This window comes from Carex rostrata, chromosome 2 (assembly GCF_964058835.1).
Source record: "Carex rostrata chromosome 2, lpCarRost1.2, whole genome shotgun sequence".
In the NCBI taxonomy this organism is placed as follows: domain Eukaryota; kingdom Viridiplantae; phylum Streptophyta; class Magnoliopsida; order Poales; family Cyperaceae; genus Carex; species Carex rostrata.
Window position 1 is genome coordinate 17,959,429 of NC_135919.1, and position 14,703 is coordinate 17,974,131.

General features: G+C 34.2%; 3 protein-coding genes across 3 annotated transcripts; 2 read left to right on the forward strand and 1 right to left on the reverse strand.

The window, feature by feature from the left end:
- The first annotated feature begins 201 nt into the window (after positions 1–201).
- On the forward strand, positions 202–5,133 carry LOC144550617 (tetraketide alpha-pyrone reductase 2-like). The gene is made up of 6 exons (XM_078298609.1): positions 202–359; positions 2,289–2,466; positions 2,571–2,756; positions 3,045–3,207; positions 4,306–4,495; positions 4,838–5,133. Exons 2-6 carry the CDS (start codon positions 2,329–2,331, stop codon positions 4,977–4,979), a joined length of 819 nt encoding a protein of 272 aa, XP_078154735.1. The 5' UTR covers positions 202–359; positions 2,289–2,328; the 3' UTR covers positions 4,980–5,133.
- A 4,218-nt stretch (positions 5,134–9,351) lies between these two features.
- LOC144546668 (histone H4) lies at positions 9,352–10,076 on the forward strand. The gene has a single exon (XM_078295205.1). The coding sequence runs from the start codon at positions 9,475–9,477 to the stop codon at positions 9,784–9,786; it is 312 nt and encodes a 103-aa protein (XP_078151331.1). The 5' UTR covers positions 9,352–9,474; the 3' UTR covers positions 9,787–10,076.
- Positions 10,077–10,280: 204 nt separating this feature from the next.
- Positions 10,281–13,614, reverse strand: LOC144550618 (NAC domain-containing protein 54-like). Its single transcript, XM_078298611.1, has 3 exons — positions 13,321–13,614; positions 12,601–12,878; positions 10,281–10,734 (listed from the first exon to the last, which is right to left on the reverse strand). The coding sequence occupies exons 1-3, from the start codon at positions 13,475–13,477 to the stop codon at positions 10,486–10,488; spliced, it is 684 nt and encodes a 227-aa protein (XP_078154737.1). The 5' UTR covers positions 13,478–13,614; the 3' UTR covers positions 10,281–10,485.
- Between the last annotated feature and the right edge of the window lie 1,089 nt (positions 13,615–14,703).

Consider the following 14,703-nt stretch of genomic DNA (forward strand, 5'->3'; position numbering starts at 1 on the left):
AGACAATTGGAGCATTAATGTGTAATGCATAGTACCGTCAGTATATTCCACAGAAAATCCAAGTCATGACTTTCTAATTGGATCCAACCCCGACAAGATAGTGGATAACCGCCTTCTAATCGGATGGTCCAGACTCTCCTGATTTGTTGAGCTGTCATGAGCACTATGACCCATTATAACCAAGGCATGAACCAATCACACTAAAAGTGGGGAGAGTGACAGAGAGAGAGAACAAAAGAGAGATATAGAGAGATGAAGTACTGTACGTGTGACTGGAGGAACTGGTTTCATTGCCTCTCATATCATTAAGACGCTTCTTGTCAAAGGCCACACTGTCAGGGCCACTGTCAGAGATCCTGGTAACCAGTAATTAAGTCCTTCAAATTAATTTTCTTTAGTTTTAATAGAGGGCTGCAATTATATAAACAAAACCAAGAGAAACAAATGAATGTGCTAATACATTTAATGATAGGGTTATTTTTATTCCTAATTATTATTTTTTCTGTTGGGGTGAATTGAATCGGATCGCGGAATCGGCCGGGAACGAGCAGGAAAATTTCCACTCAGTATCTTGAATCTCAAGCAAAATTATCTTGATTCAATCGGATCATTTTTGCATTTTGGATGATCAGTCGAAATAATTTGGGGAGGAAGAGGGACGTGCGACTCAGAAAGGAGGAGCTGGGGGCATTATATTATTAAATGGACATGGTGTACGTGTGGTGTATTGTTTTGTTTTGGAAATATTACTGGTACACAGTGGACTATGTCTATACAAATAACTGAATACATATGATATGTTGTTTATCACAGAGAATTAAATTTTTGTTTGATACTAGGATAAGAATCATTAATTTGTACCGCGGCTTTGGAAATAAAATTTATTATATTTACTTTAAGCCAGCTTCTAAAATAGAGATTATAGCAGTATAATGGGAAGATAAAAAAAAAAATTATTGCGAATAGTGTAGTTATAGCGAAAGTTATCATATATAGTGTTTTTTTTTTTTTTTTCAAAATTTATATCCTAGATATCTACTAATTATCAACATGATTAATATTGAAGAATTGTAGTAACAACTAAATAGCAACTAATCTAAGTTTATACTTTTTTTAATCATGCAAATAAGAAGAAGAAAAAAAGATCTACAAGATAACATTATTTAATAGTTCATACTTCATAACTTCATAGTATTACAGGTTATAATAGACGGAGATCAATTAATTATACAAGTGAAATGAAGTTAGTATATCTATTTAAACATTTTATATATTATAATAATCAAAATCAGCTTTCAATGAAACGAATGACAATAATTTTACAAGTGAATACTAGACGAACAGCAAGTAAAATGAAGAACTAATATTTCAATATTTTTTGATATAAAATGAGAGACAAAATGACAAATAGGAACATAAGCACGTAGCTCGGTTTAGCATACTTATCATAGCGCGCAGACAATGTAGCATCAGAAATAGAAATAGAAGCACAAAAACCCATGTAAATCGTAAAAAAAACCCATACAACATAGCGATAGCAATAGCGTGTAGTGGTAATAACGGTCAGCTATTACAGCCATAGTGGTCGTAGCTGAATTAGCGCACTTTTGCCTCATAAATTAGCTTTTATGGTCCAAAAAAGCTATAACGTAGTTATAGCTAGCTATTTAAACTACTAATTTTAAGTTGTCTTTTATTTAAGAAATATTTTATTTTCGTTTGTTTATCCAATTTATGTGAAAATTTATCGAGTTATCTGTTCGATTTTTAATGTTTGTATAATATTATATTAATAGATTATATGGGCGAAATTTTTTTTCATAACATTTTTATTGGACTACTTATGTTTTACATTTTACATAACAAGCTTTTTTTTAAAATTCGAGTTTCTCAATTGAGTCGTCCTATTCCAACCAATTCATCCAATTCCGATTTTATAATCTGACTAACCGATTCCACCTCCGATTTCGATTTTCAGAACCGGTCCTGGACCCAATGTTTTGCAAACTATAACCACAACAAATGCTTAAAGTTAACTAAAAGCTAAGCATTTTGGCTTACATGCAAGTCCTGGTATCTTGAATATTATATTATTATTTGATACTTCTATTTATCAAGTATCTTGAATCAGATTATGTATTAAGTCCTGGTAAACTAGATTCAATATAATTTATATACTGAAGGTAAAGGAATGAACTAAGACATTCTATAGTTCTCAACATTATAATGTATTTCAACTTTCATCTTTATTGAATTTTATTTCACCATATTTTTATTGTATATTGAAGATGATGGAAGTAAGGTGCAGTTCTTAATTTCTTATGGGATATGGAAGGACCAAAGGAAAGACTGGGGCTGGTGAAAGCTGATCTAACGATGGAAGGAAGCTTTGATGAGGCAGTCGACGGTGTTGATGGAGTATTCCACACAGCCTCTCCTGTCTTATCAAATCAACAAAACATTCAGGTAGTATTTCTTTCTATTTCCTATTTGAGTCACTAAATTTGTATATGTTGATAATAGTAAATTTTAATTCTCAGGATTATAGGCTTCTTTACATATATATATAGGAAACATTGATCGATCCAGCAATAAAAGGAACTACAAATGTGCTAAAATCCTGCTCTAAGGCGAGCTCAGTGCGGCGTGTTGTGCTGACGTCATCATGCTCGGCAGTGAGGTACCGAGATGATGCAACTATTGCTTCTCCCCTTGGCGAATCCCATTGGAGTGACCCTGACTACTGCAAGAGATATGCAAGAGATACAATGTAAGGTTCTAAAACATTAATTAATACATCCTTATCTAGTAATTGATCGATATTGTTTGAATTTGCAAATAAATGCAGTTGTTAGTTAAAAGTGGTTTGAATATATTTTCCTCACCTTAATAAATGCAAAATTATGTTGTAACGACTATTGGTACCTACTATATGAAGCTGGTCATCTGTTATGCAAAGTGTTTATCACCTCAAGATCTCTATTTTTTTTTTTTTTTTTTTTTGCAAATAATAAATGAAACAACAATCTATCTTGTAAAACCAGTTGTGGTATGCTTACGCGAAAACAATAGCTGAGAATGAAGCGTGGAGGCTAGCGAAAGAGATGGAGATAGAGCTAGTGGTTGTGAGCCCATCCTTTGTTATCGGACCGTTGCTCACCCCAAATCCATCTAGTAGCCTTGCCTTAACTTTAGCTGTGTTAAAAGGTTAGTATTTGCTTCTATTTTATTTGGTACAAAAACTTGTCAGAGTTCAGTACCAGATTATACAGTCCTATTCAAGCTTCTAAATAGCGTTTATAGCGGTGTAGCGGGGAGACAAAAAAAAAAAGCTTTAGCGAAAGCTATTATAAATAGCGTTTTTTTATTTCAAAAATTATATTTTATATTTCTATTAATAGTAAAAAGAGTGATGCTTCTATGGACATAAGGGCCTATTTGTAAAACGAATATATTTTTATTTTCAAAGTTCAAACAGTCGATCCGAACCGTTCATCTTGTTCTCCATATTAATATATCTTTGGAGACCAAATTTTACATTTTTCTGAATTTATTTACTATTTATTAAGATGGGTATAAAAAATATCAAATTCAGACCATTGAATTTTGTACCCATCTTAATAAATAGTAAAAAAAATCAGAAAAATGTAAAATTTGGTCTCCAAGCACATATTAATATGGAGAACAAGATGAACGGTTCGGATCGACTGTTTGAACTTTAAAAAATAAAAATATGTTCATTTTACAAATAGGTCCTTATGTCCATAGAAGGCTTTGCCTAGTAAAAATGTCTCATCAAGAAAAAAAAATATCAAATTAATTAAGAAGTTCTAATATTATTCATATTAAACCAATACAAAGTTCAAATTGTCATTCAAAATATCTCTAATTCAAAACTATCGATATATTTTATATTCAAAATATACCACTACCATATATTAATGCATGATACAAAATTTAATTGATATAGCGGTATAGCCCGCACATGTTCCATTGTATTGATATAGCTTAATAAAGTAAAAAAAAAAAAAAACCAATCTAGATATTAAGGCCCATTAAAATTGCAAAATCATGTTTTCAGAAAAAAAAATTGCAAAATCATAACCCATGTAGCATAGCGGACCGCTATTGCCGCTACGCGCTATAGCGGTCGTAGCTTGATTAGCGCAGTTTTAGCCCGTAGCTTAGCTTTCTGGGTCAAAAACCGCTATAGCGGCGCTATAGCTAGCTATTTAGAAGCTTGGTCCTATTTGATACCAAGAACTATAGACTCATACATCTAATGACATGGAAAGAATTATGTAGGAACAAGACCTAGCTATCCAAACCTGACAATTGGATTTGTGCACATAGATGATGTGGTTGAATGCCACATCATTGCCATGGAAGACAAGAGAGCATCAGGTCGGCTGATTTGTTCCGGTCCAGTTGTACATTGGTCAGAAATAGTGAAGATGCTCAAATCAAAGTACCCCGACTATCCAATTGCTGACAGGTTGGTCCCACACCCCCCCCCCATGTTTATGAATTCGTATCCTCTGCGTTAACTCAAAAGAGAATCTTTTGAGTTTATGCATATCGACCATACGATCTATTTTAAAATTCATGCGGATTAAATCCGCACTAATATTTAAGAGTCCCCTATATATGTTATAGGTAAGAGTCGGATTGGCTCCGTTTAAAATATAACGGTTGAGATTTATAAACTCAAAAGATTTCCTTTTGAGTTAATGCAGAAGATACGCATTCCATATTTATCCCATTTGCATCCTCTTTTGGAATTATGATTTGATTTACATTCGAAGCAAGTTTTATACATATCTAAATATTTTTGAAGGTGTGGGGATCAAAAAGGAGATGACAATCCACATAGCATGGATACCAGCAAGATCAGGGAACTAGGGCTTTCTTGTTTCACCTCAATTGAGCAGATGTTTGATGATTGCATCCAGAGCTTCCAAGAGAACCAGTTGCTTTAAAAATATATTAAATAAAACAATTTGAATAATTTGCCCGTTATAGACATAAAAAATAAGTACTTCAAATGTCAAATCATCCAAAATTTGAATATTGCTCCCAAGACTTTCTCTACTTGTTATGAACTTTTTCTGATAAACGCTCTTTTATATATAATACTCTAGGAGCCTATATAATTTAACAACAATAATTGTTGATTAGTTTTGGACAGCTTATGTTATTTACACGGTACTAAACATATTGTTTCATATTATAGGACCCATTTTAGGCATAATTAACATGCCAATATAGTAATTTCCATCGGATGCAATTTTTAAATAGAACTAACCAATTGATTCTTTAAACGCGGCTATACAAAAAAAAAAGAAAATATGGATACATTTGTATCGAACAAGATTGAAAAGTCTGAGATTAGTCATGTCGTTATCAAATTCATCACAGCATGTGTCACATGTATCGGTCACGTGATGTGCATTCCTTAAGTAGAAAATTGCATGACACGTTATGTCATGTCACACCACTACACCACTCTATGTGATCATTTTTTTCAACATTATTTCTTCATTTTAATTTATTTTGTAATAGTTTTTTATTTAAAAATATTTTTTAATTTTGTGTTTTTGTGAACTAATTTAAAACCTTAAAAAGTATTAAATGTGACCAGTCACGTCATATGTGGTCGTCATGACTACACATGTCGTGGCCATTCGAGAAATGTGACTATCATCTACTATTTCAGTCACGTCACATTAAATTATGATTTTTATTCTCTTACTGAACATACTTTAAACCATTGTTGTAAATAACGGTATGCAGTCGTCGGACGGATATGGTACTGCCAAGCGATTAATCGAGAATAATTGAGAATGATCGACCATAATCGAGAATAATTGGCCAATTAATCGGAAAAATTCATAACGGTTTGATCACCGCCAATGACTAATCGACCGATTAATCGGCCTAAACGAACGTTTTTTACAACACTGCTTTAAACAAAAAAAAGCACTGCCGTACTTTATTGTTATCAGCTAAATATAGGAGCTTCAGCTCTCCATGTACATAACATAAAAGAGTGAGTCTATAGTACTATGTATATCATGGGTTGATTCGTAATACAAATTAATATTTTTGTTTTCAAAATTATAACGGTCGAACCGAACAGGTCAACATGATCCTCATATAAATATGTATTTGCCAACCGAATTTTATATATTTTTTAGAATCTTTTTACTATCTTTTAAGATAGTTAGAAAATCACTTGATCTGAAAATTCTGAACCATCCAAATTAGTGATTTCTATTTATCTTTAAAAAAAAATTCTAAAAAAATATAAAATTCGTTATGCAAGTTGATATTCATATGAACATCATGTTGAATGGTTCGAATCAACCCAATTTTGCTATGCGTAGTACCATCGACTCACTCTAACATAAATCTCTTATTTCGCATTTTGATCCCTACCCTCAAGCACTTCATTAATAACCTTGTTTAATTTCAATATCCAATCAGAATGTGTTATTTTATTTGCTGGTATTTGGTCTGCTGAATCATATAACAGCACCCCCATTCTAAATTATATATTCTGCAAATCTGTGGTACGTACCATGCAGTATTTTTCCCATCATGCGAGCATCAAGTACTACGAGATTATTTCAAATAAGCTCGTAGTTTGTGTTGTTGCTATCTTCTTTTTTGTTCTAAAAATACTGCATAAGGAAATCTTCTGAATGAATCTAGTTATCTTGGAAGATAGGTGCGGATCTAGGATTTTCGTCAAGGGAGATAAAAATTTCAAATTAGATTTAAATAGTTAATCAGATTTAAGCTCATTAACTAATTAGATACTCGATGAAAAAACAATGCTTTAACTTATACTTTTCAATGCCCTAACTTGTAATTTATGATGCTCTAACTTATAATTATAATTACCAATCATAATTTTAAAAAATATTTTTATTTTAATACTAAATTTAACCTGAATTACAAATCAAACATCTAGAAAGAGAAACAAAAATTTAGGAGGGAGGAGGGCGGCTGCCCCTTGGAACCATGTAGGTCTGCTTGGAAGATCAAGTCTTGTGGCACTTTCATGCTCAAGAGAGACATCAGTTGAGATGCGCTTCTGCATTAAATTTTGGACTCGACTAGAGTAGAAAAAAACATATCATGCCGCGTTGTATTGTGACTAACACGCTATGATTTTGGTCTCATACTGTGCCGCGAGTCACGTCATGTTCAAATGTGTCTTTTGTGACCATTTGATCATAATTTAAGTAGTTTATTCAAGATTCACCATTTGATCAATATCTAATGGTCATAATTACATGTGACTCGCGTGACTGCATACTGTACCGTGACGTACCATACCATACTAAAGTTTCAAATAATGATCATGTCACGCAAATAATCACAACACAACACGGAAACCACAACATGTAATTGACACACGTGCCATGCCGTAACGTGCCGTTCCGTGACAAAGCCGACTTCGTTGTGCCATTTTTCAGATCCAGCTTGTTTTGCTGTTATAGAGATGGTACTCAAATAGATTATATTAGATTTGGATCAGTTCGAGTCGTATAACTGATCAGTTTCACTTGAGATAATTGTCCAAGTTTGAATCGTGTCGGATTAAATTTCAAAGTTTAGAATCAGTTTTATATTTAAAATAATCTCAAATTTAATTAAAATTATTTTATTTTTATAATAATTAAATAAGATCGGACGCATCGTTGAGATGCCTCTGATTTTCAGCACGAATTGGACGAATTCACATCCCCTCAGATTACTGGACTGAGTACAATTGAATCGAATGGTCCAATTTTTTTTTTTTTTTTAACTTGACACAAATTTCAAAGCACAAATAATACTGCCTCCTGTGCCATTTCGAGCAAGCACCGGTTGAGACGTGAGAGTAAATCTGAGCCATCCTTTTCAATTAGGTTGAGTCACGTACCTCAGTCCTCAGAGGATACGGATGCCGAATTGGACTTCGTTTACTAGTCTATATATCAAAATGAGGAGGAATCAAATGCTTTTATCAGTGATTTCAAATCTTAGAAATTTCTACAAGTCTACAACTCTTCTAGCGGAGCATTCAATTGAATTATTCTACTTAGCAAATGAGTTTTTGGATAAAAGAAATAACAATGAAAACAATCTGCTAACAATATGTGAATATTTTGTGTCTTCATTATATTTTTATTTTTAAAACTATAATAATTTAAGTTTAAATCATTAAATGTCAAAATAAAACTACCATTACAAATGCGGGCATGCCTCCATTTTACTCAAAAAAAAATATATTTCAATTTTTTATTATTAATATCAAAAACTTGTGAAAATACATTAATGTGGATAAATTCTAAACGTGGAGTTTTTAACTTATTTATACATATAAAATCAAAATAAAAAAATTGATACTATTTTATGTGCATGTAAAAAATAATAATAATATAACTTCTAATTTTCACTTATAAAAATAAAAAATAATAAAAAAACGACGAACACACAAAAGATAAAAAATATAAAAATTTAAATTCTCTTATATAAAGTTTTTTTTGTGTGTAAAATTCCAATGACAATCTAATTAGTTCGGTTTAATCGGTTTTGGACCGAACCGAATTAGTTCGGTTTAAACGGTTCGGATATTTTGATTTATTGGATCGGTTCGGTTTGCTTTTCAAAACCGAATTATAACTTCGGTTCGGTTTGAAAATTTTCAAAACCAAAATAACCGAACCGACCGAACTATCATATAATATGAATTTGATCGGAACCACCCCGGTTTATTTTTTAATAATCCTGTTTATTTCTTAATCAATTGCTTTAAATACTTGGTTTATTTTTAAATAACTTAGTTTATTTCTTAATACTCCGGTTTATTTCTTAATAAACTTCAGTTTATTATAAATCAATTGTTTTAAATAAAAAATAATAATATATTTCGGTTTGAACCGAACAAACCGAAATAAAACTTCGGTTCGGTTCGGTTCGGTTGCAATGCTAATTCGGTTCGGTTCGATTCTATTTTTAAAACCGAATTATAACTTTGGTTTGCCAAGTTCGGTTCGGTTTCAACCGAACCGAACCGAACCGATGAACACCCCTACTGGCAGATCTCGTACAGGGGAGCAATCTGTGCGGCTTGGAACCAAGCCCATGAGAAAACGATTCGATACCTTCAGATTCAATCCCACCCACAACCCTCACAAAACAAACACAAAAGAGCAAACGAACGGGAACATTCCGCGTCATCGATCCGCGTCAACCTTCCGAATGCAATCTGATCCGTCAATTTCATATCCAATTGCTCTTAATTGATAGTCCACGGATCGCTCCCCCGAAAATTTTCCCTCTCCGCGCTCAAAACCCCAAACCTAAATCTCCCTCCCAGCTAATAAATACCTCCTCCATCCCGCCCCTCTTTCTATCGCATTGTAAATTTCAAGCAAAATTGAAATCTCTTCTTCTTTACAGCTACTATAATTTCTTACAATGTCTGGTCGTGGAAAGGGAGGCAAGGGGCTTGGCAAGGGAGGCGCCAAGCGTCACAGGAAGGTGCTCAGGGATAACATCCAGGGTATCACCAAACCAGCGATCCGACGGTTGGCGAGGCGTGGTGGTGTTAAGCGTATCAGTGGGTTGATCTACGAGGAGACCCGTGGCGTGCTTAAGATTTTTCTTGAGAATGTGATCAGAGATGCTGTGACCTACACTGAGCACGCCAGGAGGAAGACTGTGACCGCCATGGATGTGGTGTATGCGCTCAAGCGCCAGGGGAGGACTCTGTACGGGTTTGGCGGTTAGATTTAGAATTAGGTTTAGAGATTCTCTCTATCGATTAAGGAATTTGGGTTAATTAGGAGTAGGTTCCAGCTGGAGTTTGCTTGTATCGGGTTGTTGATGGTGTTTGGGTAGGGTTTTGGTTGAAGCGACAACTGTTGCAACTTGTAAAAAGCTTTGACTCTCATATCTTAATGGAAATTGTGTCGTCTTAAAATTTAGGCTTGGATTCATTTAACGCATATTGTTGAACTGCTTAGATTGTGCTTCGAAGCACTGTTACGTGAATCTAAGTTAGATAGTTTAGATTGAAATTGGCGGAGTTCAGATTTGATTTCAGTTCTGTTGCATGATTCAATAGTTTTGTCTATGTTTATTCTGTGTTGAGTGATTTGAACTCGCTTGAGAGCCTACAATTTCTTACCAGCACACTGTCAAAATCAGCTGGACATGACAAAGGGAAAACCGATTTATCGGAAAACCAGGATACTACTCAATTACACATGAATTTCTGGTTAATTAAGAAAATTGTAAAACCTAAAAATACTGAGAACAAAAGTGACTATCAGTACACTAAAATTCTGACAATATCTAATAGCCTTGCATCAAAACCAACTCAGCAACTGTATATTATCAAAGCATTCCACTATTAATACACTTAAAATAATATAAACATACAATTTGTCCAAACAAAGTACAATATACAAGCGAAACTCATTAACCTTAATCAGCCAGAGCAACACAAGATGCCTCGCCTCCACCGTCATTTATGTACTGCATCCATGCTGTGTCGTCTTTCTCATCCTCGTTAGCACAAGATGAAGATCCAATGTGAACATTGTCTGTGTTCGCCTGAGATGCGGCTGGCATTTCGAGAGCTGCCTCTGCTGTTGTTAAGCTGCAGCTTCCTTGCCTTTTGATTTCAGATATCACAACATTTTTCTTGAAAACTCGGCATAATGCGTAGGAATCCTGTCAAATTTTAATAAAGAAGATATGAAATTCTAGACATAAAGAGAAATAATTACCTTTGCAATTTACAAGAGAGATTAGAGATATCAGTAAACTTTTTGTTGTGAGCTGCTTGAACAGTTTGGTTCAATAGCACAGCTCAGGCTTCATGAATATGGGTAGAGACTAGAGAGGTGGAAAAGGAAAAATAAATAAATAAGAAAACAGAATAAAGTGAAAAGCAGCAGACATAATTTGCTACCATTTAAGCTTTAAGGAAGCATCACCATGTTAGACCTATTAGATTATGTCTGCTGTAGTCATAACTTTTAAAGCAATCTACAATGTGGGGATTGTTATCTAAGCACAATGCTATAAATTTGTCTCAAAGTAGTCTAGATATGTCTTATTTGAATAGTAAAAGCAACACACATGTCACTTTTGAAGTACCCCAAGGGGAGTGAGGGGGGTGTCCGATGGGCATCGGACCAAATAGGGTTCGATGAGGGGTTTAAACCGTCGGATCTGCTTTAAGATTCGCACTCGCAATTTCGCGTCTGCTTTAAAATCCGTACACACGAATCCTAAAGCAGATCCGACGGTTTAAACCCCTCATCGAACCCTATTTGTGTCCGATGCCCATCGGAAACCCCCCTCTCCCCCCCAAGGGACCAGTGGAAGCAAGGAATACTTTATATGATTTTTTTTCTTTTCTTTTTTTTGATGGATAAAGAGAAAAAGAAAGAGACAACTTTTGCTTTTCATGCATACCATGCATTAACAACGTATGAAGTTGTCATTTTCAATCTAAGCCTTCTGGATTTTACTTTGATGAGTTAAGTACAAGGGACAGACTGTTTTAAAAGAAAAAAAGTACAAGGGACTGGATTTAATGTCGGTGCTGTGATGGTGCAATTGAAAAATTAAAAGGATAAATTATTACTGTTCTAAAAAATGATATAAAAAGATAAAGAGTTTAAATAATAGAACATTTAACTATACTATGCATTTAAATTGGTAAAAAAGCTTTCTGAATCAACAGTGCCAATTGAATTTTGATTAATACTTGGTTCTTTGACTCCTATATAATTGGTTTCATAAACAATGCTCTTTCCAATTTTGTAGTTTTGACATTTTGAAGAACATTTTGTATCTTGTTGAATAGAACTTGTCTAGAAAAGCATCAGGTAATCTTTTCAAATTCATAATCAGGTGCATATCATAATCACAGAAGATTGGGGATAAATAACTTGAATTCACAGATTTCCTTGATTATCATCTTTCTGTTCTGGTTTCATCTTAACTAAGTTTAGATAAACTAATTTGAATTGCCAACCATTGCTCTTCAATATCTTAATTTGTTGAAATGGTAAAAGTATAATGGCAAACGGTTAATGAGTAGAAAATGAGTAGAATATAAGGATCTGGAGGAGAAGAAACAGAATTAGGGAAAAAATGTACCAAGACTTCCAAATATTCTTCATTTTGAAAAACCCTAAATAATAAAAACCAAATACAAGAATAGAAGAAACAACACTTAAAATAACCTGTAACCAGCAATTTCCATAACTGGTGACTGGTACAGGACCAAAATGCCCTCACAGCAAGGTCAGTTTAAAATCAACTATTATTAAAAAAACCATCAATCACAAAAAAAATTTAGGAACAATTTCTTGAAAAGAGCACCTGAGCCTAATAGGTAGTTTGGTGTTTTTCACGTAAAATAAATAATCAGGCTTTAAGTTCTTTGTAACTTGCGCCAAGAAAAAGAAAAAAAGAAAAAAAAAATCAACAGATCTATTTGAAGTTGCAACAATCAGCGAGATTTTCTTTTTATAAGTACCCAAAAAAACACATAATCAATTAATCGAACGCGCAAGAAAGTACCTGAATTCCCATGGTATTATCACATTCAGTCTCATCAAGTCTGTACTCATGCATAACCCAGTTGGTTCTTATTCCTTGTGGGGCCCGGCCTTGGTAGTACACTAGTGTCTTCTTCATCCCAATCGGTCGGTTCTGACTATACACCTTCCGATCTTTCCCAGTGGATTTCCAGTACCCGGATCGAGTAGCACGGTTTGTTCGACATCCATTAGGGTATTTCCTGTCTCTCAATCCAAAGAAGTACCACTCTGGATCCCTGCTTGGCAAAAATGATTTATCTACATGCACGAAAACAAAAATGGGGTAAGTTTTGGTCAATAGAAAAGAAACTTCTATATCTGTTTGGAAATTCAGTTCGTATCGGGCAAAACCTTGAGACATGACTAAAAGACACATAAATGGAAGAATTCTACATGCACAAAAACAAAAATGGGGTAAATTAGGGTCAATAGAAAAGAAACTTCTATATCTGTTTGGAAATTCAGTTTGTATCGGGCAAAACTTTGAGACGCGACTAAAAGACACATAAATGGAAGAATATAAGTTCAATAAACATATTTAATCACATGTATGGGAACCAATATAGTTTTTCCGTTTAACATGATTAAAGCAAGCTCATTCATGCACAAGAAAACTATAGCTAATTATACAGGAGAATAGTATTAAATCAATACATGACCAATAAATATGCAAACATATATACTGTTTAATGAAGAGTACCTGATAATTCCCATGGCTCAGACTTGTAAAGCTCTATCTCAGGTATTATATCCAGTTCAATTTTATGGCCATGGATCTTTCTCTTAAGGTAGTAATTTACAAGCTCTTCATCTGTTGGGTGAAACCTAAAGCCTGGCGGGAGACCCACCGGTGCCATTATTTCTCTTCTTTCTCCCTTTCTCTCTTTCTTTCTTCCTCTTTTTTTTTTTCCTCTTCTCCTTTAGGCTTTAGTATTCCACACAAAAGGATTCAAAGCCTCAGCTACAAGTAGCCATCCCTTTCTCTTTTCGAGATTCTTTTCATAGCATGAGGTAGCGACGTACATTGTACTGTGCCGGTTAAATGTAGGAGTTGAGTCATGGGTACCTTTCTCTAACTAGCTATAAAATAAGAGAAGATTTGTGGTAAACCATACACATGTGACTTGTTGTCAAAAGAATGACACAGGAACCACATCTTACTGCTACTGAATTATAAATTTATAACTGTACCGGTCAGATTTGGTACCAAACAAATTTGTCGAAGTAGCATTCTTAAATGGTGCAATATACAAAACACAAATTATCTTTCTTTGAGAACCACTAAAATAACTGATAATTTGCACAGAATTCTCTCAAGCTATTATTCAAACACCTGGTGTGCACATTGAAGCTACCCACTGGCCAATGGTAATAAACGTGTAATAAGGTATCACACATGAATCAAAGCAGTCTTACAAAAGAAAAGTGAAACTGAGGCACATTTTGAGTCGAGCTTTGATTCTCCTGACCATCTCTCAGTAAAACCTTTTACCGAAAGAGGCGACAATTTATTTGGGCATGTTTTTGGATTAGTCAAAATGATGAGAAAGGCTGAAAAGAGTAGCAGTCAGTTATCTGTTCTTCTTTTTATATGATTATATATCTTGCCTAGGGATCGGCATTTAAGAAAAAAAAAAAGGAAAGAAAAGAAAAGTAAAGAGGAAAAAGGAAAAGGTGCATGTCGCTGGTTATTATCACGACACTCGCAATCTGGTGCAACAGTTATACATCATGAGGTTGATTTGATATCTTAATTAGATTTAGAAGAAAGAACTCGGCAGCTTTAGAAGGTAGACCTCAGATTTCATGAGGCTTGTAAGAATACATCAATCTGTGTGGGGGTTTAATTACTGCCAAGTGCCAAGTGCCAAGTGCCAACTGGATCCATAGTAAGTAAAATAATAATAATACCGTAGGCAAAATCCAACTCATACATGAGTTCAGATCGGACCTTTGATGGGCTCAATTACCGTCTCATCTATATTAAGATCGGTGTGCTCTGTTTTAAATTCCGTGTGTATGCTTCAATTTTTATGCGCACAGACAGATCAGACGGTATTGGAGCTCATTGAATTTAAAAGTA